At 40.1% G+C, this 27441-nt stretch overlaps 1 protein-coding gene across 1 annotated transcript in view; it reads right to left on the reverse strand.

The window, feature by feature from the left end:
* PAPPA2 (pappalysin 2) overlaps window positions 1-27441 on the reverse strand; it is a 282414-nt gene that overhangs the window by 135572 nt on the left and 119401 nt on the right. The window contains exons 5-11 of the mRNA XM_027086240.1: window positions 26827-27019; window positions 23100-23221; window positions 19605-20094; window positions 16412-16540; window positions 13866-13957; window positions 9768-9961; window positions 7149-7295 (exon numbers count right to left, since the gene is read on the reverse strand). Of these exons, the coding sequence (XP_026942041.1) occupies window positions 7149-7295; window positions 9768-9961; window positions 13866-13957; window positions 16412-16540; window positions 19605-20094; window positions 23100-23221; window positions 26827-27019 (1367 nt within the window). The remainder of the gene's footprint in view (window positions 1-7148; window positions 7296-9767; window positions 9962-13865; window positions 13958-16411; window positions 16541-19604; window positions 20095-23099; window positions 23222-26826; window positions 27020-27441) is intronic.

The raw sequence follows: 27441 nt of genomic DNA on the forward strand, positions 1-27441 counted from the left end.
TCACCCTGATACCAAAAGCAGAAAAAGATATCACAAAAAAAGAAAATTATAGACCAATAACAATGATGAACATAGATGCAAAAATCCTCAACAAAATACTAGCAGTCAGAATCCAACAACATATTAAAAGGATCACATACCATGAGCAAGTGAGATTTATCCCAGGGATGCAATGATTTTTCAATATACACAAATCAATCAGTGTGATACACCACATTATCAAATTAAGGAATAAAAACCATACAATCATCTCAATAGATGCAGAAAAAGCTTTTGACAAAATTCAACACCAATTTATGATAAAAACTCTCAAGAAAATGGGCATAGAGTGAATCTACCTCAACATAATAAAGGCCATATATGACAAACCCACAGCAAGCATCATATGCAATGGTGAAAAACTGAAAGCATTTCCACTAAGATCAGGAACAGGACAAGGATATCCGCTCTTGCCACTCTTATTCAACATAATTTTGGAAGTACTAGCCATGACAATCAGAGAAGAAAAAGAAATAAGAGGAGTACAAATTGGAAAAGAAGAAGTAAAACTGTCACTGTTTGCAGATGGCATGATACTATACCTAGAAAATCCTAAATATGCCACCAGAAAACTACTAGAACTAATCAGTGAATTTGGTGAGGTTACAGGATACAAAATGAATGCGCAGAAATCTCTGGCATTCCTATACACCAACAATGAAAAATTAGAAACAGAAATTTAGGAAACAATCCCATTTACCATCACAACAAAATGAATAAAATACCTAGTAATAAACCTGCCTAAGGAGGTGAAAGACTTACTCAAAAAACTATAAAACAACAGATGAAAGAAATCGATGATGACATAAACTGATGGAGAAATATACCACGTTCTTGGATTGGAAGAATCAATATTGTGAAAATGACTATACTACCCAAAGCAATCTACAGATTCAATGCAATCTCTATCAAACTACCAATTGGCATTCTTCACAGAATTAGAACAAAAAATTTTACAATTTGTATAGAAACACAAAAGACCCCAAATAGCCAAAGCGAACTTGAGAAAGAAAAACGGAGTTGGAGGAATCAGTCTCCCTGATCTCAAACTATACAGTATATCAAGACAGTACGGTACTGGCACAAAAACAGAAATATAGATCAGTGGTACAGGATAGAATGCTCAGAGATAAACCCACGTACATATGGTCACCTAATTTACAACAAAGGAGGCAAGAATATACAATGGAGAGAAGACAGTCTCTTCAATAAGTGGTGCTGGGAAAACTGGACAGCTACATGTAAAAGAATGAAATTAGAACACGACCTAACACCATACACAAAAATAAACTCCAAATGGATTAAAGACCTAAATGTAAGACCAGACACTATAAAACACTTAGAAGAAAACACAGGAAAAACACTCTTTGACATAATCTACAGCAAGATATTTTTTGACACACCTCCTAGAGTAATGGAAATAAAAACAAAAATAAACAAATGGGACTTAATTAAACTTAAAAGCTTTTGCACAGCAAAGGAAACCATAAACAAGACAAAAAGACAATGCTCAGAATGGGAGAAAATATTTGCACATGAAACAACAGACAAAGGATTACTCTCCAAAATGTATAAACAGCTCATGGAGCTCAATATCAAAAAAACAAACAATCCAATTAAAAAATGGTTGGAAGACCTAAATAGACATTTCACCAAGGAAGACATACAGATGGCCAAGAGGCACATGAAAAGCTGCTCAACATCACTAATTATTAGAGAAATGTAAATCAAAACTATAGTGAGGTATCACCACAGGCCAGTCAGAATGGCCATTATCAAAAAATCTAGAAACAATAAATGCTAGAAAGCATGTGGTGAAAAGGGAACCTTCCTGCAGTGTTGGTGGGAATGTAAATTGATACAACCACTATGGAAAACAGTATGGAGGTTCCTTAAAAAACTAAAAATAGAACTACCATATGACCCAGCAATCCCACTACTGGGCATATACCCTGAGAAAACCATAATTCAAAAAGAGACATGTACCACAATGTTCACTGCAGCAGTATTTACAATAACCAGGACATGGAACCAACCTAAATGTCCATCGACAGATAAATGGATAAAGAAGGTGTGGCACATATATACAATGGAATATTTCTCAGTCACTAAAAGAAACGAAATTGAGTTATTTGTAGTGAGGTGGATGGACCTGGAGTCTGTCATACAGAGTGAAGTAAGTCAGAAAGAGAAAAACAAATACTGTATGCTAACGCACACATATGGAATCTAAATTTTAAAAAATGGTACTGATGAAGCTATTTTCAGGGCAGTAAGAAAGATGTAGACATAGAGAATGGACTTGATGACCTGGGGTCAGGGGGAAGCTGGGGCGAAGTGAGAGTAGCATTGACCTATATACACTACCTAATGTAAAATAGCTAGTGGAAAGAAGCAGCATAGCTCAGGGAGATAAGGTCGGTGCTATGCAATGACCTAGAGGGGAGGGAGAGGAGGATTCGGAGGGAGGCTCAAGAGGGAGGGGATATGGGGACATGGGTATGCATACGGCTGATTCGCTTTGTTGTGCAACAGAAACTAACACAGTATTGTGAAGCAGTTACACTCCAATAAAGATCTATTAAAAAAATATTCTTAGAGATAAAGAGACGTTTCTTAGTGTTAGAAGAGATAATCCACCAGGAAGATATAAAAATTCTAAAATTATCTGCTGACAGTAGTTTCACTTTACACAGTTTCCATATACAAAAATATCAGTTATCACAATTTAGTTATATAATACCAGAGTCCCAACGATATGATTCAAATTTCAGTTACCAAAAAATAATTGTAACTGTAGAAAGTACAAACTCCATTAATAGTCTTTCCATCCACAAATCACCATGTAAATAACAACTGAGCATCATGATCAGTGACCAATTACATCACTTCTTTCAAACTGTCATTGATCGTTTACTGTGTATCTGTTATTCAGTTCACACAGAGGCAGAAAAGTGTGCATGTGTGTTGCCTCATCTCCCAGTGACATTTTACCCACGTGACATTTCACAAACATGGATAATCAAAAGAGGGGATCAGCCAGCAAGGATGAAAGTACAGCAAAGAAACAAAAAATTATAATGCTTGAGGTGAAATTTGAATTAAAGGTAAATAGAGTTATAGACGAAAGAGCTGAGTGTGGGAATGCTGATGCTGCTGCCATTTGAGAGACTGGATTTGCAGCCAGAGGAACTTAGTGAAAGTGAAATGATCAGCAAAAATGAGAAAAGTGGTTGTGACAAAAAGGATGAAGATGTCCCAGAGGAAATGATGCCAAGAAAAAATTCACATTAAAAGAACTCTCAGAGACGCTTCATAACATTAAAAGTGCAAAGTACTATAAAATGTTGGAAGCTGCTCAAACTTAGAAAGGAATATGACAATTCACAAAGGCACAGAAAAACTGCTTGCTTTGTAATGTAAGTCATGTGAAGCAAAAAAAAAAAAGGCAAGCACTGTTCAAACTATACTTGGTAGTTTTCTTTTTTTTAAACAAAGAAATGAAACACTTTAATCCTCTGTTTGTAATGTTTTTTTAAATTATAATGAACTAAAATTTACTATTTTTTCACTTCCTTTCACATATATTTCTGAAAATAAGAGAGTTTTTAATATCGTGTCAAAAAGGTCATGTAACTATTATAATTTTTCCCATCATTACTGAGTTTGCTTTGTATAGTTTTAGGATACATGGTCATTTTGTGGTCCCACACTACAAAGTGAGAATTGCCTGCATATTTAATCATATAGTTTCAAAATATATAAATCAAAAACTGACAAAAGTAAGAGAAACAGACAAATTCAAGACTATGGTAAGAAAGTCTGACCCATATCTCACAGTAACTGATGGAAATAGTATACAAAATATCAGGCAAAATATGTATATATCATAGATTATATATATGATATAGGAAATTTTAATGACATGATGGATGAACTTGATCTATGTTAAATATATAGAATGCTATATCCAATAATTTCAGATTACATATTTCTTTCAAAGTACATGTAATATTTATCAATACTAACCAGATGCTATTCCGTAATTCAAGGGTCAACAAATTAAAAAGGTTTGAAACCATACCAAATATAATCTTTGACCACAGAAGACTCTAGCTATAAGTCAAAAATAAAAAGGTAACCAGAAAATCCATAAATGTTTGGAAGTTCATCAGCATACTTATAAATAACTCAGGGATCAAAAAATTAAATAAAAATTAGAAAATATGTTTGAACTGGATAACAGAAATAAGATGTGAAACTTGTAGTATGTCGCTAAAGTCACACTTAGAAGGAAACTTGTGGCCTTAATGCACATATTTTAAAAAGAAAGAAGCTAAAAATTAATTATTTAAGCATCATCTCAAGTTAGCAGAAAAAGTAGAGCAAGTTAAATGTAAACATAAAAGGAAGGAAATAATGTTATTTTCATTATTTCCTTCCTTTTATGTTCATATATGTATATTTATATATATAAGAATACATATATACACACATATATATTCTTTGGTTCTATAAAAACATTAATAAAAGATTAATAAAACTGATAAATCTTTAGGAAGATTGAGCAAAAAAATAAAAGAGAGAAGCCAAAAATTAACAATAGCATAAATGAAAAAAGTCCTGGGGAGCTTGGAAATATTACAAATAAAGTAAGAGAACATTACAAAAAACTTAATGCCAATAAATTCGAAATTTTAGAAAAAATGGACTAATTACTTGGTGGAAAACTCAACTTACCAAAGTTGACCTAAGAAGAAATAAAAAACCCAAATTTTTCAATATTTGGTTTAAAATTTTAACACATATTTAAATATTTTCCTTAAAGAAAACACAGACTCAGATAGCTTTACTGATGAATTCCTCAAAAATTAACATCAACCTTTCACAAAATGTTCCAGAAAACTGGTGAAAAAAGGAAACTTACTCTGGGAGTCAAACCTAGCCTTCATCATAAAACCTGACAAGATAGTAAAATTAAAAAAAAAAAAAAAAAAAGTAGGAACCAATCTCTAATGAATATAAATGAAAAAAACACTTAAAATATTCACAAATAGGATCCAAAACTATTGGCAAAGGATTATACATAGCCTCCAAGTTGTTATTTTTTTCCCCAGGTATCTAATGTTGATTTAACATTTAAACATTTATCAATGTATACCAAGACAGTGACAGAACAAAGGGGAAAATAATATGGTCACCTCAGTGGAGGCAGAAAAAGCATTTGATAAATAAAATTCAATTCCCTTTTTCTCAGAAAACTATAAAACATTAAGAGAAATTAAAGACTTAAGTAACTCAAAGAAAATGTTAGAAGACAGTATTTTAAAGAGAAAACTCTCCCCAAATTGACTCAGAGGTTCAATAAAATCCCAGTCAAAATTGCATCAGGTTTTTTTTCCCTATGTGTGAAAATTGAAGCTGATTCCAAAATTTATATGAAAATTCAGAGGACCAAGAATAGCCAATACAATCAGGAAAAAAAGGAACAAGTTTAAGACTTACATTATTTGATTTTAAGACTCATAAAAAATGTACAGTAATTAAGAGTGTAACACTGATGCAAGGATATACAGATCAGTCTGTATACAGATATACAAAAAAGATGTAGAATCTCCACAATAAACAGACCTCCACATATATATTGCCAGTTTATCTGCGATAAAGGTGACACAGTGCAGCAAAGAGGGGAAAAGAAAATTTTAGTTTGAGTAATGGTAGTTCTAGGTCTAGGGAGAAAAAATCTTGATCCCTACCTCACACAATACACAAAAATTCCAATGGATTGTACACCTACATATAAAATGTAAAACAATAACATTTCTAGAAGATAACATAGGAAAGTATATCTTTGTGGTAGGCAAAGACTATTAAATACAGTACACGACAAGCACTAACCATAAAGAAAAAGGAAGATAATTTGAATTTTAGTAAAATTTAGAACTCTGTTCATCTAAATATACCATTAAGAGTAAAAATAAGTAAGCCACAGAGTGTTGGAAAATATTAAATAACATATAACTGGAACAGGATTTACATTCAGAAAATTGTAAAGACATCATATAAATTAAGAAGAAAATGACAGACAGTCCAATAGAAAATTGAGCAAAAGACTTTAATATGCCCTTCAGATAAAAAGAAAAAAAAAAAGAAGAATCTACAAATGACCAATATACATGTAAAAGTCTCCTAATCTCATTAGTCAACATGTGAATACAAATTGAAACCTCAGGGAGGTACATTTACATACCCAACAGAATGGCCAAAATGAAGACTTTTAAATATTTTAAATATCAAGTAATGGTGAAAATGTAAAGCAACTGGAATACTCATAGGCCTCTGGTGGGAGTATAAACTAGTACAACCAAGTGGAAAATCATTCGGGATTATCTACTAAAGCTGGTCAGCTGCCTAACTATGATCTAGCAGTTCCAAATATATCCAATTGTTTATATACATTCACCAAAAGAAATGTACAGAAGTGTTTATAGCAGAACTATTTGTAATACACAGTACAGAAAACCTAGAAATAAACTATATGTCCATCAATATGGTTAAATAAAGTATGACATATTCATGCACTGGAATTCTACACAGTAATGGAAATGAACTTTTCTGCTAAGTAAAGCAGCACGATGAATCCCACAAATAAAGTTGAGTAAGAAAGAATCAGACACAAATAGTACATTACTGGAAAGTTTTTTACATAAAATGCAAACAGGCAAAACTAATCTATGGTGGCAGAAGTAAAAATAGTAGATGCCTCTGTCATGTAATAAATGAGATGGGGAATGAGAGAGCCTTTTGGGGGGTGATGTTAATTTTCTGTTTCTTGATCTGTGTGGTGGTTAGAGAGGATGTTTACTTTGTAAGAAAATTATTGATCTGTGCATTTCTGTACTTTTCTATGTGTATATTATACTTTGATAAAATGATTGCTTATAAAGAGAAGTCCAACATTCAAAGAGAGATGAAAATAAATTCAAGATGTAAAAACTTTGCGATGATAAAAGGAAATCTCCTGGCAAGCCATTCCAATGCATCATTTATACACACACACATGCACAATCTATCCACAGCCTTCACAAAAATCCATTTGGGCCACTTACTTTGAGCCAAACCTCATCCTCTCTCTCCAGGCTACCTTTTAGCTGCTTACTCCCTTCATCCTGAGGGCTATTTCCACTGGTGACACAGGGAAACCAGCCAGTAAGTGGACGGTGCTCTGGTAAATCTGGACGGTATGATGTGCAAATCTGAAATGCAATTTCAACCAACAATTAAATGTGGAGGGTGAGAGGTAAGTAAAGACAATGAAACTCTCCAGCTTGAAACCAAAGTTTTCCTCTCTTTCTGAATGCCTAATGATCACATTATCGGCAGAAAACTTTTCTCAATGTAGAAGAATGTCTCAGTGCTCTCCGTTAGCCTCAAGATATAACTTTACCAGGGTAGAAGAATACACATGACAACTCACAGCCCACTGACGACCCAAGGATCTTGCTCAACGAATTGTCCTGGCACATTTCAGGCAACTGCTCCTAGGATTAGTTAGGGAAGTCTGTCCAGGATGATGATTAGATCCTTACCAGGCAGGATCCACTGGCCCCAGGAGTGAGGCTACTGAATCAGGGAACCACTAAGCTGGGAAAAGGAACCAGGAAAGAGAAAATCCAGGAAATTTTTCCCACTTCACTGTGGGAAGACAGACAGGCTAGGCTAAAAGCCACTTTAGAGAGCTGTCACTAACTCAGAATCTCCCAGTTTTCTGGGCTTCCTGTCATTGGGCACCAGAACTCTTGAGAAAGATGCCAGAATTAGCTGAAGGAGTGTGGCAGGCATGGCTACTTGCCTATCCATATCCATTCCCCTTTCTTTCTTCTTTTTTTTTTCTTTTTATAAATTTATTTATTTATTTTTGGCTGCATTGGGTCTTCGTTGCTGTGCACTGGCTTTCTCTGGTTGCAGCAAGCCGGGCTACTCTTCGTTGTGGTACGTGGGCTTCTCTTGTTGCGGAGCACGGGCTCTAGGTGCACAGGCTTCAGTAGTTGTGGCACGCAGGCTCTAGAGCGCAGGCTCAGTAGTTGTGGCACACGGGCTTAGTTGCTCCGCGGCATGTGAGATCTTCCCGGACCAGGGCTCGAACCTGTGTCCCCTGCATTGGCAGGCGGATTCTTAACCACTGCGTCACCAGGGAAGCCCTCCCCTTTCTTTCTTATTAACAAACTCCAATTTTGTTCAAGGTGACAATGTATCAAGTTATAAATGCTCATCTCCTCAGGGTCCCTTACAACTAAGGATGATGAAGTGACCTGGATCTGACCAATGAGATGTTGGTGGAAGCCTATAGTGTCAAAGTTCCCGAAGAGCTCCCATTTTCCCAATAAAAAGAGACTCAGCTAGCACGTGTGAATATCTCCCTTTGACCTTTCCCCTTCTTCCCACTTGAAATAATGACTTCGTGCCTGGAGGAACAGCAGTCATCTTATGAGCTTGAGGAAGAAAGCTGCAAGCCAAGGATAGAAAGAGGTGAAATCTCAAAGACCCCTGGGTCCTTGATGAGTTCCTTGAACCACAGCACCAACCTTGGCTGGTTCCTCAATCATCTGGGGGTATCTCCTCAAGGCTAAACTCCAGTAATTCTATCCTGGCCTAATACACCTAGAGAGCTAAATCTTACTTCTGTTGAAATGACTATATTGCTTATTGTTATAATGAATGAAAGAGTTTATTTGGCAATGGAAACATCTAGAATAGTATCCAAAAACTAAAGCCCTTAATCTTCTTTTAGGTATTTAATTATGATTCATAGAAGTCAGTCCTCAGAGTCCTCAGAAGATCTTCTATTTATTTAGGTAGATATTCATGGAAAATTGTATACCTACGGATTTGTTTTTAGTACTCACTCTCAAATTTCTTTAATAATAAAAATTATTTAAATCAAATACTTTGGGGGCTTCCCTCGTGGCGCAGTGGTTGAGAGTCCACCTGCCGATGCAGGGGACACGGGTTCGTGCCCCGGTCTGGGAAGATCCCACATGCCGCGGAGCGGCTAGGCCCGTGAGCCATGGCCGCTGGGCCTGCACGTCCGGAGGCTGTGTTCCGCAACGGGGGAGGCCACAACAGTGAGAGGCCCACGTACCGCAAAAAAAAAATTAAAAAATTATACTTTGATCTTTAATACATATTTTAAATTTCATTTGATCCTTGTAATAAACCACTGAGTTAAATGCAAAACGTATTATTATACCCATTTTACATATGGGAAAATTGGGGCCCAGAGAGGTTAAGTGACATGTCAAATCTGACTTAGTAATAATCATAATAATACTGGTAGATCCAATAGTGTTATCCAGGTATTCTGACTCTTTACTGCTTCTTTTTCTTCTTTTAAAATAAATTTTCCCAAACACAAAGCCCAAGTGTAATTTCTGATATGTGTATTCTAAGACTAATTTTGAGATGCTTTTGTGTAACTTGAAGTCAGCTATTGCATAGTCAAAGGTTCCTAGATGAAAACTAGTGAATGTAAGTGGGGTGAGGGTGAGGGATGAGATTTAATTGCTAGTCTAGAAGCTTTTCATTTAACATTATCCTATTCTGAGTGCATTAAGAACTAAATTTGGTGTCAAAGTGAGGAGAAAAAAATGTATGCTCACATTAAGTATCTGGGGGAATCACTTCACAATTTTGTTTAGCCTTGACTCTATTCTTCTGGCTTAACTTACCATGGAAGGAGGTTCTCCAGTTACCAAGGAAACAGGACACTTCTTCTTATCTTCGTGAGAAGAATAAGCTTGGGTAGCCCACTGATCCAGGTATCCTTTGGGAGTATAGAGGCCACAGTCTGTGATGCTGGTTTCCTTCTCAAAAGGTTCACATATCCCATCTCCCTCATATATATAGCACAGGCTTGGCTCCCCTGCCAAGAAAAATTTGTATGACATTTGAAAAAGTGTTTTTATACATGTCATGTAAAAATAATTACCTTTTTTTCTCCAGCCTGCTAAAGAGAAGACTGTAATTACCAACTCGTCTAATGCCCACCCCAAATATATAGACAACACACGCGCGCGCACACACACACACACACACACACACACACACACACACACACCCCTAAAAAGAAGGATACTTTTTCATGGGGAGAGTGGTAAAATCCATTTATATAATAAAAAGTATACAAAGGGGGTGGGGTTGGGGGAGAAGGAACAGGGAGAAAAAAAACAGCTGTGGGCTGGATATAGAAAGAAATTTTAAGGAACCATTGAGCAAGGTACTTAGGGGAAGATGGCGATACAAGAGAAGTAAGCAAAAGAATAAAGGAAATTTAAATAGATGGTAGGATGTATTATGTACTTGAATCCTCTTCACAGTTTTTGAAATATTAAATAAAACATCTGAGGGATTTGTTTTCAATTAAATTTTTGCTGCTGTGTTTCTTCAACTAACCATGCAACTTGCTCTGAAATGGACAAATGGGCTCCAGGTTTATAAGGATTACACGTGTATTATTTCTTTCAGTCTTAAAACAACCATGTGAGGTATGTATTTTTTGTTTGTTTCATCAATAGACAAACTGAGTCTCCGTGACTGTGACTCACCAAAGTTCCCTTGACGCAGAAGCAATATCACTAGGCTCTGAGCCAGGCTTACACAAGGCAGGTTCAGGGGCTGTCTCTTACTCCACACTGCCTCAAGCCAAGGCAGAAGGACTGTCTTCAAGAGCAAACGTGTGAGTAATGAATATGTGAGAAAAACCGTTGGGCTTGTAAAGCAAGCTGTATCCCCTGGACAAGTCCATACTTGCTCATAGGATAACTCCTACTAAGTGAACAGTCTGTACTAACCATAGATATGTAAAATAGCTTTCTTCAAATGTAAAAAGCTGAGATGCAGTTATAAAGCCATTTATTAAGTACTATTGCATTTTCTACCCATATTAGTAACATAATTCTAATTCCTCATTTCTACTTAAAATACTAGGACATGCAAATAAGATCAAGATTTAAAATAAATCAACACATAGGTACACACTCAGTAACATCATCACTAAAATTAACTGTTACTATACCATTCTTTTTATTTTAAATTCTTCACAGAAATACCACAAGACGGTTCCAGTAATTTTTCAGCTGCTCATCAATATGTAGTTACTAATTATTATCCTTAATAATTCCAAGTCTAAGACCCTTCTGTGGTAAATCTACCTCTACTTGCCAGGAATAAGCCACTATTCCTAGGACTTGGTTCTAAGCCTATTTTGGGTTTTAAACTCCTGCATTCCATTAAAGCCATGGTCTTTCTAAGTCACTCCCCTAAAACCACTATATGTGTATTTGGAATGACTTCTCCATGAGGATTCCATATATATATATATATATATACACACACACACACACACACACACACACACACACACACACACACACATATATACATATATATATATACACATACGTATATATGTATATTTTATAAGTATGTTTATATGTATGTGTACTTTATACACACATATACATTTTTGTGTGTGTATAGTTTATATGTATGTACATATTTTATATACACATAAATGTATATGTGAATATATGTTTATTTTTTATTTTTTTTATTTTTATTTTTTGGCGGTACGTGGGCCTCTCACTGTTGTGGCCTCTCCCGCTGCGGAGCACAGGCTCTGGACGCACAGGTCCAGCGGCCATGACTCACGGGCACAGCCGCTCCGCGGCACGTGGGATCCTCCCGGACCGGGGCACGAACCCATGTCCCCTGCATCGGCAGGCGGACTCTCAACCACTGCGCCACCAGGGAAGCCCTATTTTTATAATATATATTTATCACATACTTTTATAACATACATACATATACATGTTTTGTTTTTCTATATAATCCAGTGACTGTTTCTCCTTGCTTCTTCTCTATTTTTTGTTTACTATGAAAACTTTTGCCTCTGTTTCTTCAAATCCATGAAAAAATAGCAGACCACTTTTACAACACATTTCACAATGGTTCCTTCAAAATTAATCTTTTGAGAAATAATGGAATAGAACTACATCCTTAGCATCCTATGAGCATATTACTCACTGAAACAAATGTCTAACTGTGGAATAGATCATTCTAACTTTGCCCTGTAAAGTTAAAATAATTTAGCTATAAAGTTAAATGAGACTTGAGCTGCGCTGGTGAAGGCAGTGTGTGTGTGTGTGTGTGTGTGTGTGTGTGTGTGTGTGTGTGTGTGTGTGAGTGAGTGAGTGAGAGAGAGAGAGAGAGAGAGAGAGAGAGAGAGAGAGAGAGATGAGCCCACTATGTGCTACCAGAAAGAAATGATGCAAACAGAGGTGGCATTAACAAATACTTGTGTACAGAAGAGGGGAGGTAATCGGTTCAGTGTATTCTGCACAGCCAGACCACAACTAGAGTATTGAATTCCTTTCTGGGCATTGACCACATGAAGCATGCCAGGTTAGGGTAAATAGGAAAGGGTCTGGAAACCTAATCACATGAGGGGATGTTTGGATTGGAAAGGAGAATAATGGGGAGGCATTTCAAATATCTGAATGGTAGTCAAATAAAACTGGAAAAAAATTTATCCTCTGTAGTTTCATAGCAAGGAAAAAGCACTTGATTAAGAATTAGGAAAGCTGAGTTCCAGTGCTGGCTCTGCAGAGACCTCGTTGTATGCCTGTGGATGAGTCACTAAAATGCTCTGAGTCGCAGTTTCCAAACCAGAAAAGGGGGAAAGAATTTTATAACAGATAATGCTACTTTTAAACAGAATGGTCTCTTTCAAGGTGCATACTTTACTGCTAAATGCATGTAAGCAAAAGCTAGAGACCCATCTCTCAAGAACTGGTAGATTTCTATAAGGGAAGGAAGCTGGACACAGGAAGGGATAAGGGTCTCTATTAGACTTGTGGCATATGGTGGGCACTGAACATGTTTTGTTAGACGGATGGATGTAAAACTACTAAGGTTTTATAATTTTTTATTCTGCTCTGGAGAGCAGGGGCATTTGTGTGTTCTGTATAGTATTTAATACCTTAATAAATTCTACATAATTATAATCATACCTGACTTTACCTTGAGATTTAGAAACATTAAAATATTTTTAAATGCACTGCTTTTTAAAGTAATTTGATGAGTATATTGCACAGAATCACTGCAATGTATGCATAAGGGAATGGAAAAATAATCTACAAAGAAGCCTGTTGATGGTTTTAATCAGAATTGGGAGAAGTGTTCTAGAGGGCCTTCCTTGTATCAAGAGACTAGAGTCAAAGCCACCTAGTAATAATTTATCACCAGTGATTCACCAGGATTAAGAAATGTTATGACCCTCTGCCATTCTTGATGATCTTATCTATTAAACACAGACACCAAGAGATATCTTGTACTCCCTTTGGCTTAAAACGGACCCTACCCTAATTTTTATGTAGAATCTGTGGGATTGTGCTACTTGGCTGACAGTCTGACATTAGACATGAGGACCCAAGAGCAACCCTGGGTAACATTAATCTAAGAGGCAGGGTGACCTAGTGGTTTAACATGTAGACTCTAGAGCTTTGCTTCCTTAGTTCAAATCCTGACGTCATCACTTCTAGCTGTATTAAGAGAAAGCAAGTTATTTAGGCTCTCTGTGTCTCCGTTTAGTCTCCCCATATTTATTGTAGGGATTAAATGGGAAAATATATGTGAAACAATTAGTGCCAGGCACACAATAGACACATCAAATGTTATTGTTATTATCAGTAAGAGCTCACAAAAATGAGACACGGAGACTCCTCCAAAAATAGGACATAAGCCTAGGCAGGTGTTTCTAAACTCACCTACACAGTTGAAACCTTCCTCTAGTTCACATGCCCTTGAGCAGCCGTCTCCACTCAAAAGGTCTCCATCATCACACTCTTCGCCCAGGCTCCTAGAAGGTAAAAGTGTACATTCTTATATACATACATACATAAAATGATTCTTCTTGTTTGGTTACCATCACTTCAAGTTCTTAAAACTCCTTATTATGTGTTTAAAAATGCAAGCTGGAGAAAAGTAGGAGCTAAGAGAATGCTTTTACAGGAAAAGTAGCTCATGGTTCAGACACATTAGGAGATCCACCAGGGGTCCTGCCAGTGTTTCCGGAAGATGATCTTACACTAGAAGAGACCTATCAACCTCATAATGAGGGGAACCCTGAAAGTAGTTAGCTGATCTAGTGAGGAGGAAACCTGCCCATCTACGTGTGGCTTTGTTTTCTATCCATTTTCTTACTGACAAGCGATATCCAAAGTGACAACTTTTAGCTTCTAATAAAAATTTATTAAACTAGAATCTGAGGATGACTTCTTGGGGATCTGTGATCCCATTAGAATGGATCTACACGTTTCCACGTTTTAAACAGTGGATTAAATGATTTGTACAGCTCCTTCCTGCTTCATGTGTAATGGAGTGCCTCTAGCTGAGACAAAGCTGCAGTTCAGAGATATCTTCTCATTGGATGGCAGAACTAAGTATGACTGCTTACAGAGAGGGAATACAGGCAGAGTCTAAAGGAACATTTTGATAAAGAGCCTTGTGAGGCCCAGTAGCCAAGCAGGTGTTGCTACAGGTGAAGCTGTTTCAAAGCTCAGGCTAGAACGTGTAATATCAGATTAGGAAGAGGGCCCTTGCCTCTTTCTGCCCGAGCTCCGCAGGCAGATGTGGCACCATGGGGCATCAGAAACTCCATCGGAGGACTGCTGTAGGAGATGCTACGACATAAAGCCAAGTAGTTTGTTCAAGGAGGACTCTGTCTGGGCAGTAATGGTAATGTAGTCCTGCAGACACCTTAACTAGAGGGAAGCAGACTTAAAATGGGGCAGCCAGGGAGAACATCAACAACAGCCAGATTTGCTCTGTGCATATGTGAGGCTTCCCCAGGGAGATATTTAATGGAGATGGAGGAGGAGAAGGGGCAAGCTGAGACTGAGTAAGGCAGAAGGTGGCAGCAAACTAGCAAGGTTTGGGTATTAAAGTGACCTCAGTCGCTTGATATAGTTCTGAGGTCTGCAAACATTTGCTGTTTATATTCCTATGAAAAGGAGTAGACTTACAGTAAAGCTTAGGAATCTTAGAAGATTGAAAAGATAAACAATATTTAGTAATTACTAAACAATGGGATGAAACCCCAAGAAAGGCTATAGATTGCTTTCTATTAGGTCTTCAAGATATAGGATACTGGGAACTCCCTGGCGGTCCAATGGTTAAGACTCAGTGCTTTCATTGCCATGGGCCCTAGTTCAATCCCTGGTTGGGGAACTAAGATCCCACGAGCCGTGCAGCGTGGCCAAAAAAAAAAAAAAAAAAAAGGTTTAAGGTACTTTTCCTTGATCTGGGACATTTGGGGCTTCCCCGGTGGCGCAGTGGTTGAGAGTCCGCCTGCCAATGCAGGAGACATGGGTTCGTGCCCTGGTCCGGGAAGATCCCACATGCCGCGGAGCGGCTGGGCCTGTGAGCCATGGCCGCTGAGCCTGCGCCTCCAGAGCCTGTGCTCCACAACGGGAGAGGCCATGGCAGTGAGAGTCCCGCGTACCGCAAAAAAAAAAAAAAAAGTCATCTTATTAGGATGCAGGATCTAAGACAAATCACAGTGCCCAGCCTTCTAATCTCCTACTCCCAGCAGCTTTATATAAGTAACATATTAGGTTAGATAAGCATTCAGAACAGGTTAATATAGGGTGATCACTGGGACACGGAAGTATTCAGTGCTAAATTTCGGCAAGTCCCAGGCAAACCAGAATGAATTAGTCCTCTAGATTGATGTCACTAAAGGGTAATGGAAAAATGAATATGGCATGTTAAAAAAGCAAAGAAGTGGTTCCATTTTTACCTTGGTGATTTTATGGAATAGCTGGAAATTACATTACAATCAGGTCTTCCAGGGATCAAATGAGCAAGTGAAGCTCAGAAAGCTATACTGATTTTCCTCAGGTCACACAGCTCATTAGTAGTATAAGACCGGCAGCTGATCCAAAAGCTATCCTCACATCCTCCTTCAGCACCATTTGGCAAGTAACCTTCTCCACCATGAATTCCTGCCCTGAGTCACTGCCCAGCAGTTGTTCTCTGAAACCTGAAGAGGGTCCCCACAGAATCAACCCCCATATCTATGACTGGGGTGAGCTCTAAATAAAAGTGGACCCATCCTTAACTATGCAGAGATGTGATTGACCACTCAAGATATCTACTAGGTCCTAGATTTTGTTTAATACTTGAATCACATAGTGCCCTGCCCCTTACATTTCCCAAACCAGTCAAGCTGAAACTTGAGGCTAACCCTCCTTGTCCAAGCAGGGCAGGGCATCCTCCCTCACACAATACCAGGCATACAGTATGTCCTCACCTTGCAACCTTCCCATCTCCACAGTAAGGAGCTCCATGGATGTGGCTCAGAGGAGGTGAAGCTTCTCCCAGTTCTGTTCCAGCTGCAGCTTGAACTTGGTACCGATACATCTGCCCAGGTGTGACCTCCCTGTGGAAACCAATGGGCTGTAACCACCATATCCAGAAAGTGGGGCACACCCTGGGTCCTTTTCAGATGGTTTGCAGGAGTTTAAAATAAATATTACAGGGAATATAAATGTTAAACATATGCCACATTGTTTGAAACAAAGATCAGGGCATATAGTCTTACAGAACAGCAGAATATTTGAAACCATATTCAGTTCTGTATTTCCAGTACATTCCACATAGTGAATGTACAACAAATGCTTGTTGAATTACAACTGAACTCAGCTAAGTCCTAGGCAGTCCTAGGCAATCTAAGAGAATGGTATTTCGAGTGTATCTTTACCATGTTATATATACACACACAGAAAACCACCAACTATTGAAAACCTAGTCTTCTGTATCATTCAAGTAGTCATAGGAACGGAAGATGAAAGTTTCAGAGTTTGGTCTCAGCAAGGCCCTTCTTGGGTCTGTGAATCAGAGTTTTCTTGTCTCTCAAGAGAATTCTTATCTTGAGGAGGCAGAATGCTTACAAGGAAAAGCCACTCTCTCCTAGAAGGAGGTGAGAACACCTTCCATCATCGTTGTGTGGCTGCAAGAAATTCCACAACTGGAACTGCATTAAATGATTCCCCACCTCCAAACCTCCAAAATACATATAAACCAGGAATGGAGTTATCAATTGACATCTGAGATGGAAGGAGTTTATCTGATTCTATCTAGAGCCCAATTGCACTGATCAAGTGGAGAACGTGAGAGACTGAACATTTTGCAAGGGGGAAGGGACTCAAGAGGGAGGTTGCTGGTTCCAAAGACAAATTCTGCCCTCAACTTAATTTTTGTCCAGTGCCTGCCCTAATTGGAAAAGTACCACTAAAGTCAAGCTAGGATGGGAGTGACTTAGGAGAACAGGATCTCAAAGGGCTGTTGGGACTGCGTAAGTGGTGCCCACAGATCTCCTGCCAAGACCCTCTCTTCTTTAACACACTCTTCGACTCAACCACAAAGCCTCTACTCTTTCGCTTGATGCTGCAACAAGCAAACAGGAAATGTCGTGGGGTTTCAAAAACAGCTTTAAACACCTCTGTACTGGCTTTCGGTTATTTTAGTAGGAAAGACACATAAATATGAAAGACATAAATTTCCAAATTAGCTTTCTGTAGGGAAGCACTCCTCATCAGAGTGCCAGATATTTCCAAAGCAAAACCAGTTTTATATCCTAATCAGTTCTGATGGCTTCCCTTTCACAGGGTGGTTTCTGACTTCTCATCCAGCCATGCATAAAAGTCTCATACTGCTCTGTGGCTGGGAAAGGATTGGAAGGAAGCGTCAGGATATGTTTACGCTTCTTGTGGAGAAAACTCAGCAGCAGGTAGCCCCGACCTCCAATGAGCTGAGTTTGTAAAAGGTAATGTGTTACTAAGGAAAGGGAACCAAGATGAGACTCAGTCAGAAAACTGGATTTTAATCTTGAGCTTGCCGCTTATGAGCTCTGTTCAACCAAATTAAAGTTAAGCCTTAGTTCTCTCATCTATAAAATGGGATATTATTGACCTTAAAGGTTGTGTGTACAGGTGTGTGTGTGTGTGTGCACGCATGCACGTGTGTATATCAAGTTAGATAACAAATATCATTTTAATTGCCTTACTAAAGACACCCCCCCAAAATATATTTTTTTCTTTTCAAATCCATCCCATGATCTATCCTCCTATTTTGCATGAGCTTTTTGACCATTTCACTGTCTTCTAGCTCTAATTCATAGAGCTAATATGAGAGGAAAAATGTAGTAAAATTCAAGGTGAACATTTTTCTCTACTCTTTTGTAGCTGTGGCAGACTGAAAAATGGCCACAAATTCTTCCCATCCCAGATGCATGCATGCCCTTCTGTGATGTGACTTTACTGTTTCTCTCATCAAGAAATAGAATTGATTTTGCCACCCGCAGAATCTGGAATTGACTGTGACCTGCTTTGGCTTGTGGAATGATGTCATGAGTAATGTAAGCAGAAGCTTGAAAAATGTGAGTGTTCGAGGACTTGCCATCCCTGCTTCTGGAAAGCCTTCCACCAGCATGAGAACAAGCCCAGGCAAAGCCTCCTAGTGAAGGAGAGAAAATGGGGAAAGAGAACTTCATCCTCCCAGCCATGTCAGTGTCTTAGCTGAGCCTCCAATGAGTGCATGAGGTCACCTGAGGCCACCTAGCCCTGGCCAAGCGGGTCCAGGTGAGTACACACAGCCAACCCATAGAACCATGAGAAATAGTGCTTGTTGTTTTAACCCACTATGTTTTGTGATGATTTCTAATGCATCGAAAACTAACCAATATAGCACCTTTGATAAAACTTTTGTTTTACCCTGAGTTCTGCCCTCAGGGCAGCCTCTGAGGAAAATTATGAGGTGAGAAAAATTTGCCTTTAGAGATACCAGCCTCCTACTCTATGGACATTGAACTCTTTAAGCCAATTGATCTTATCTTAGTCTGTGTCCCCACCACTGAGCACACAGTGCCAGGAGCACTTAAGAACTCACTAAATGTAGAAAGAACAGAAGAAAGAGAAAGAGGAGGGTTGGAAAAGAAGGAAAGAGAGAGGGAGGGAGGAAAGAAAAATGAATGAGTCATGAACGTAGAGTATAGTGTCTGCAGGACCCTTGGTTTCTCTGCTTAGCTGTAGAAGAGGTGACTGTAACCTTTGAATGGTATAGGAGCTGCGGCAGATTATTTAAAAGTTATTTAAAAGCAAGGATCAAAAATCAAATTGTGTTACCAGATAGGAGTATCTGACTCTGATCAACTTATTTATGGCAATTAATATTTTCAGTCCAACTGAAACATATCAAATACTAACCTCTTTTCTCCATAACCGTAAAGATGGCATCATCAGTCAGAACACCTGCTTGCCCCTTCTGGGAAATACTTTTGTTCATCTCAGAGATGCCACTTTAGAATAAAACCCCCTCTGAGAGTCTGAACATTTCTCCAAATAAGGGCATATCAGAATATTAAAAAATGGAGAAAAAGGAAGCCAAACCCACTCCCAAAGCCTCAGGAAGCCCCGTGGTTTAGAAAGCCCTACTGCCCAACTCACACGTCTGTGAATTTCCTGTGAGGATGTGTCACCACCATGGGCAAGCCACTGGCAAATGGGGGTTCACGGAGGACCTGGTACCTCACGGGCCTGCAGCCAGAACACAAGGGACTGTGGGGCTGAGAAGTCAGGAGAGCTGCGTCAATCTCCATCCGCTCATCAAAGGTGTAGACTTTCACCCCCAAGACTTTGCCATCAACGTGCAGTTTGATAGTGAGTGGGGTATCACAGAAAGTGTCTAAGGGGCCTAGGTGCACGGACTCCTGGTGTTCCAGCAAGATCTCTGTGTCAAAAAGCGCCTGGGAGGAGTCCATGGAGAGGTAGGTGACCCATAGGGTAAGAGTGTCAGCTTGGACTGGGTGCTGGAAGAGCAGCTCCAGGCTACAGCCTTCTGCAGGGCAGGGGACCGTCATGTTCATGTGGTACAGGTGGAGCTCAGGACTCCAGGCCTGCAAGCTTGGCTCACAAGGTTGATCCACGTCTGGAGGCCCTGAGGGAGATGAACAGAAAGACAGATGCATCAGGAATCACCATTAAAAATCTGAAAATGAGTCGCCCCTATCAAGGGCCAGAAAAAAGAATGAAGCAGAAGAGAACTTTGAGCAAATTCTTAGAGGTTAGATCTTAAGTGTTACTGAAGACAGAGGTGTAACAATTCAAAAGTACTATGTTCCAAATCACCACTTTCTGGTGCCCTTTAACAAGAGAAATCCAGCATGGCATTCGGAATGGAGTGACCCAGAGCCTAGGTGGAAACTTGAGGCCGATACAGGTAAGGTAAGTCATGTCCTTAAAGAATCCTTGAGCAGAAGAGAATTATTTGTACTTAGTTTACTAATAATTGATGATAAATTAATGCTTCTGAAGCCCCTGTTTTATTTACTAATCAGGCCAATGTTTGTTTCAGGCTGTTGCTACAATGTTTAATTAGGCTTTTCACAAAACTTCTTTGATACCCTAAGACCATACCGTAGCAATCCTTCCAATGGACTGTTAGCCAAACTTTAAAACCATACATTGAAACTTCCCTTTTAGTTCAAATATATGTAAGCCAGTAGAGCACTACACAGAGGAAACTGCCGGCAGGAAATAGAAACACTTTTCTTGAGTGGAAAAAAAAGGAGATTCAGTAGCCAAGTAAAAAGGTAATGGTGAAAAATCAAATATCGCAAACATATAAAGTCAGCTCTGTGGAAATAATCTATACAAGGTGGTTTCTCCTATAACACGAGGGGAATTGAAAGAAAACTGCTAAATTAGGCAGCAGTAGTTAGGCTGTAATTGGTGCTGTGCATTAGCTGTGTGACTGTGGCCAGTCTATCTAAGCCTCAATTTCCTCATTTATAAAATAAGCACTATTTAACCCCTGCCTTACTAGATTAGTGTAGAAGATCTATACAGTGTTCCTTAGAAATATTTGCAAACTACATTTGCAAAAATAGAATGGCTTAGCCCTTCAGGATTTGGAAAATAATGTTCCAAAGCCCAGAGGAAATAAGTTCAAATGTGTGTATGTGTGTGTGTTACATCTTATGATCCCTATTGTTTCTTCCCTGTATTGTGAATCCATTCATTCATTAATTCAATAAAAATTGACTGTGTACCTCTTTCACACCTAGCACAAATCTAGGTATCAGAGATAGAGTAGTGAACAAGAGAGACAAAAGTCTTGACCACATATATCTTACCATAGGGTGATAGGTACAACAATAAATAAAGAGGCATCAGTATAATAATGTCATCTCTGAAGAAAAATAAAGGAGGATAAAGGACTAGAGAATAATGGTGTGAGGCTGGGGGCTATTTTAGATCAGGGAGACAGGGAAGTTCTCTCCAAGAAGATGATATTAAGCAGGGAATATGTCTGGTTCAATTTTCTATTCCTCATAGCATTCAGAATGTAGTTGGGGGTCAATAAGTGTCCATTAAGTGTCATTAAATACATTTTGATCATATCTGTAAATATATGTGTTTGTGTGTGCTCTGCTGGGGAATCAATTCCTTTCATTTTATACATTTAAAATATGACTTGATTCTTCACCTGTTCAAAGCAAAGGAATACCAGTATTTCCTCACAGTATTTTCCAGTAGGCATCCCCCAATACTAGCAGAGTAAAGGCCCTTGGAAGCCAACTCAGTAGCAGCACTGTCTGTCAGAAAGTTTTTATTATGATCTCATGTAAAGAGATGAAGTGGAGGCCCTAAAAGTTTGGTATGCCTGGAGACACAGTACAAGAGTTAGAACCCAGAATTTCTAATGCCTTTCACCTCTACCAGATAACTTTAAATTTTTCCAAGAATTAAAAAGAAAAAAAGTACAGGGCCAGAGAGTCAAATGGGCATTAAAACACTAGCACAGGACGAACTGTTTGCCACAAAAATGGCCTTTTATGAAATGCCAATCTCTAAATGAGTCGTACTCAGTGCCAATGTAAATTTTATAGTCACCTTCCATTCTCCCCTGAAAAATCATTTGAAAAAAGTTCTATATGATCAATCAAGTCAATTGTCTCCCCCCAGATTCCTCCTCAAGGCTCCTGTCATTTGAGTAACTGGGAGCCCAAGGGGATGCTATAGACTCTTAGACCAATGTTCTCCCTTTTTTTTCTTATCAGAGTCAAGACTACAAAGTAATTCAAATAGGAACCTGTCCAACACGTCTTATGGAGTCATTTTTAGGCTCTTAATAAATATAAGAAAAAGAGAAAGGTGATGACTAGGTAAACACTGAAGATGGTGACGACAGAAGAAGTCAAGCCATTCATCAGAAGGTGCTAAAACTCATGTCAGTAGCATTTTTTGGACTTGAATTGGGGTAGCATTCATGCCCTACTTTGTCGTAGAGGCACTGTTATACGTAGGTGAGTGAATATGTAACTGAGAAGTTGGGGGTGGGACAGGAAAGGGAACAGCTAAAAAAGTTTTCCCTCTCCTAGAGCCTAGCTTAGATGACATCCAAAGCACAACCAGTACCAGTGATTAATAGACTCATAAAATAGCATAGATGAGAATGATCAGTTTGGAACACCTAGTCCACCCCACCGCACCCAAACTGGCTCAGTCAGTGTGTATGAGTGTTCCCTGCAACGTGTTCTCTATTAGCCTCCTGATAGAGGGGAGGATGAGATCACCTCATGCTGTCATGTGGCAAAGCTGCTTCATGGGCTGACAGGCACATGTAATACGACATGCCTGAGTTAGCTCCTCCTGAAGCTGCCCCCTGAGTTCTCCATCCCTCTGTCCTCTATGCTTCCCTCTGCTTCACCATAGCCACTGGCACGTTAAGCACACAAAGGATATCCACACAAAGGTGTGAGGTAGAGTCATTCCCAGACCCCTGGAGATTTCCAGCACATCACACACACACACACACACACACACACGCACACACACACACTACCTTTTTCTCACCATGCCACCGCTCCACCCTTTACCTCCACCCCCCATGTCCACCTTGGCCACCAAGGTGTAAATGAAAAAGTCATGGTCCTTTACCCACAGCCTCCTCTGGGGTCCAGTAACCCGAGGAGTCACACACGCGCCGGGAGGAAGCTGTGTGCACGTACTGACGGAATGTCCCTTCTTCAGTGCAGGCACCACACACGCTGCCCGGGACCCTGGGAAGACAATGGGCAGGGGTGGAGATGGGGAGAATAGATCAGAGGAACTGGGTTAACGAAATTCACAAGACCTTTGGGGCATGGGAGTGGCAATGGGGAGTGAGGCCTTAGTGGGTAACTGAGAACACAACTATTTCTCAACTCATTTCCTTCTTGTATAGACCTCATCTTTGCAAAATTCATAGTGACATGAAAATCTCAAGGTTATGAAGCAGAAGAATTTAACTAAGTCATAAAGGAGGCCTGTGGAGATGAAAGAGGCCTTCTATCCAGTCAACACAAAATAATTACAATCTGAATCTTTCAACATAAAACGACTTATACACTGACTCTCAATAAGTCATCCAAAGCCTCCTTGCATTCCCCTAACTGAAACAGACAACAATTTTCACAGTAAACATATTAGTTATATGTGGTCTTATGTTTTAACTCTCTACTTTTAATCACACACATACAATAAAAGTCATATGAAATGTAACACTCTTTGGTTCTCCATTGCCTATAGGGATACATCTAAATTGCTTACCATGATTCAGTGTCCTTCAGGGGATAGCTCCAGCCTTACCTACTTCAGTCCCTTCATGAATTTCATTTATGTTCCCATCACAATAACTAATCACCATTTCACAAAATACATCATACCCTTCACATAGCTCCATGAAACCTGCTGTTCTCTCTCTGGCTAAATAGGCTTCTAAGCTTCTCTGTTTAGCAAGCCCCTACTCATCCTTCAAGACCCATGCAAATGTAGCCTTTGCAGTGGCACTTAGCCTGACTCCTCTGGATGGCCAGCACTCTCTCTTCTGGGCACCCACTGTACATTCTGGCTCCCATTGTAGGGCACTGATCTGTGGTGTTGAGAATCCCCATCCCCATTCCTCCTCCTTTGCCTGGGAGCAGATCCAGACCAAGCTCGATTTTTCTATTCCCAGCAGTTAGGACACAGACTGGCCTCAGCAGTCCCTCTGTGAGAGCTTGTTCTATGCGCATCCTTGAGACTATTAATACACCTATGAAGAGCTCTTCAAGCACCGTATCTTGAAGAGGTAATGACAACAATAGCTGAATAACAAGGGGAAATCACTTGACGAGGCCTGTCTCTGATACTTAGAATCTTTTTTTAAAATTTATTGAAGTATAGTTGCTGTACAATATTATAAAAGTTATATGTATACAATATAGCAATTCATTTTTAAGGTTATACTCCATTTACAGCTATTATGAGATATTGGCTATATTCCCTGTGATGTACAATATATCCCTGTAGCTTATTTTACACTTAATAGGTTGTGGAAGCCCAATTGTGAACGATCCATCTGCAAACGGAGGCATCAAATCAAGGTCTCTCAACAAGTAGAGGGAGAAAAGTAAAATCTTGCAATATAATGGAAAAACAGTATAGTTAAATAAGGGTAATAAGTATGCTACCAGCTCCCATTTATTAAGCACCGTATACACCTGGCATTGTTCCACTAGGTGCTTTTCATAAATTATTTCTAATCCCTGTAAGAACCCTGTTTACAAACGAGGACACTCAGGCTCAGAGGGATGAAGTAAATTGCCTAAAGTCACAACTAGTTTCTTAATTCCTCTGAGCAAGTTCCCAAACACCATCAAGTGTCCAGTACTTTGGCAACCAAAAGGTGTCGTTAACTCCAAACCCCGACTGCAGTCAGCGCTCACTTCTGTTGTGGACGCAACTCCAAACCACATTTCCCTGATGCACTTGGCTCTTCCGGGGCCGCTGCTTAGTGCGTGGTTGGGCTCCTCTCTGACATAAGGATTCCAAATACCTACTGGGGAGGAGTAAACATAACTCCGAGTGTGACACAAATCGCGGGGTACGTGACGTGAGTTTCCCCAACGCACGTGTCAGGAGGCCTCAGCGCTGTAGCCCACCTCACTGAGAAAAGGAAGCCAACTGCAGCCTTTTCTGCCAACAGCCTCGCAGCAAGCCAGCACTGATGTCTGCTTTATCGTAACGTTTGTACCAGACAGAGAATTGAAAGATTAAATTGTTTACATGTGTTACATAAACTGATGTAAAACACGGGTCTGCACATGCCCACAGAGGACCTATTGTTCAGCCAGAGCAACCCAAGCTGCACGAGGTCACACGTGCAGGAAGAGGATTCTTACACACATCACAGAGCTATATGGTGACTCACAGAGGGAACCCATGAGAGCTTGGGTGCCGATGACAATCAAAACTGCTCTATAGGATTGCGGGGTCTAAGTAATGTCACGCATTAAGTGTCCACCAGGTGTCCAGGACAGGTTCCAAGATCCCAGAAGGCTGGGAAAGCCACTTTGAAAAATGCTTCACCTGCTTCCTCCCATCCCTGTCTCTCCCTGTCCTCTCTCCCAGGCTTTCAGCAAAGCTGGAGTACACAGGAACATGCTTCAGGGACATTCAGCTCCCTAGTTGGGATCTGACACCCAGAAGGGAAGCATGACACACAGATGAGGGACTCTCCACCTGCTAAAGGGGAAATCTCTAAATTCAAAGAAACAATCGATTCCATGTCCTCCATTTCTGCAATGCCAGGGGATACCCCCAATTCAGCTCTATCCAGCTGTGGTGTCCTGGGCTAGCCACCGTGTGCTTCTCTATGCCTCGGATTCCTCACTTATAGAGCAGAGACTGGGCTCACTGCAAGGACTAAATAAGACAATTGCAGGTAAACTACCTCGCACAGTACCTCACACATACAAGGACCGAATAGCCCACAGTGGTAGGTTTTGAAAACGGAGAGCAGGTCATGGATGGGGTTCTGGTCCTTTTCAGTTAAACCACATTCCCCCATCCTCCCACCAATTGTCAGATGTCATCCTTTTCCTACCTTCTCTCTTTTCCACAAAAATTTTCCTGGTATTCATTATACCAATACGCAAAGGATGAATAAAAACCAAGTTTAGGGGTAATGATTCTCTTCAATAAACACAAATTAGCTGTTTATTGTGGCAGGCCAAGAGACAAAGATACAAAAAATAGTCCTGACCCTAAGGAATTGCCAGTTGAGTAGTGGAGCAGATAGGAAAATGACCAGATAATGACAATTCCGCAAGATAGTAGCCGTAAGTGGGGTAGGCACGGGGTACAACAGGACACAGAGGAGGCACTAGAAATGATGCACAGCTTGAGTCGCCGGCCACCCACTCACCCCCAGAACTGCCTGGAGGAACATGCCTTACTTCCCTTCTTCCAGACACCACTGTGCAAGTAGCAAGCCCTGCTCCACCCTTACACCAAGGAGGAACAGCTGACCTGGACAGGACAGGCAGCAAATGCCATCTCAGTTTTGTCAGGTCGTTTTTTTATCACATTTGTCAACCCCTTCGCAGCTCCTAGAAGCCCACCAGATGTGATTTCAGGAAACATCCGGATGCCCCTCGCCAAGGAGTGGGCACATATGATGCCCCACTGGCGAATGTGAGAGCCCCATGAGCTCTGCTCAGGAGATGAGTACTGAGCAGGGTGGCGGAGGCAGCCCTGAGTAGCGGTGCATATTCATAGTTCCAAACTGGGGTTCCCCCAACTTCACGTCCTTCCCCTTGTTCACAAGCAATGCCACAGAGAAAGATCCCAGTGCCTCTCTCACCTGTCATACACAACTCCACTAATTGGAGGCAGCCAGTGGATAGTGAGGGACAGGGGGGTCTGCCCGATGACCATGGGTGGGATGGGAATGGGGGTGGGCTTTCGGCTTTGACTCCATTGTTGATATACAAGGTCCAAATAGCAGTGCATTCGGGCCACTTGGTTAGGGGTGAAGCTGTCAGTGCAGTCGTCATCTGCAGAGACAAAAAAGGGAACAAGAGAGATGGAGGTTTTAACCTGCAATGTCCACCAAGGTAGGGATAGATTTTGCCAGGAAATATCTAGGCTGGAGGTGGGAAAGAGAAGGCAGAGAAGAGCACTGGCTTGTCTCTAAAGTAAGTTGGGCTTGGTGTTTACCTTGATGTTGGCCAGAGTGAGACTCACGCCCTGGGGTTCAGGGTTGCTCTGAGCTGACATTGCTTATTCAGGAAACCACAAGATGGCAGTGTTTCAGCATATGGCCTTTTAATTCGTGAACATGTGTGGAGTTGCAGACACCTGCTTTACGCCCAATGACTTTGGCCCAGGTTAGTGAGTATTCATGGAGATGCTCAAGAGGAGAGAAAGCCAAAAAGTCGAGCAGGCAGCAGGACTGGGAATGGTGATCCTCAACTTC

The sequence above is a fragment of the Aethalodelphis obliquidens genome, unplaced genomic scaffold (genome assembly GCF_003676395.1).
Source record: "Aethalodelphis obliquidens isolate GAN/ISIS:26980383/991018 unplaced genomic scaffold, ASM367639v1 scaffold55, whole genome shotgun sequence".
NCBI lineage: Eukaryota > Metazoa > Chordata > Mammalia > Artiodactyla > Delphinidae > Aethalodelphis > Aethalodelphis obliquidens.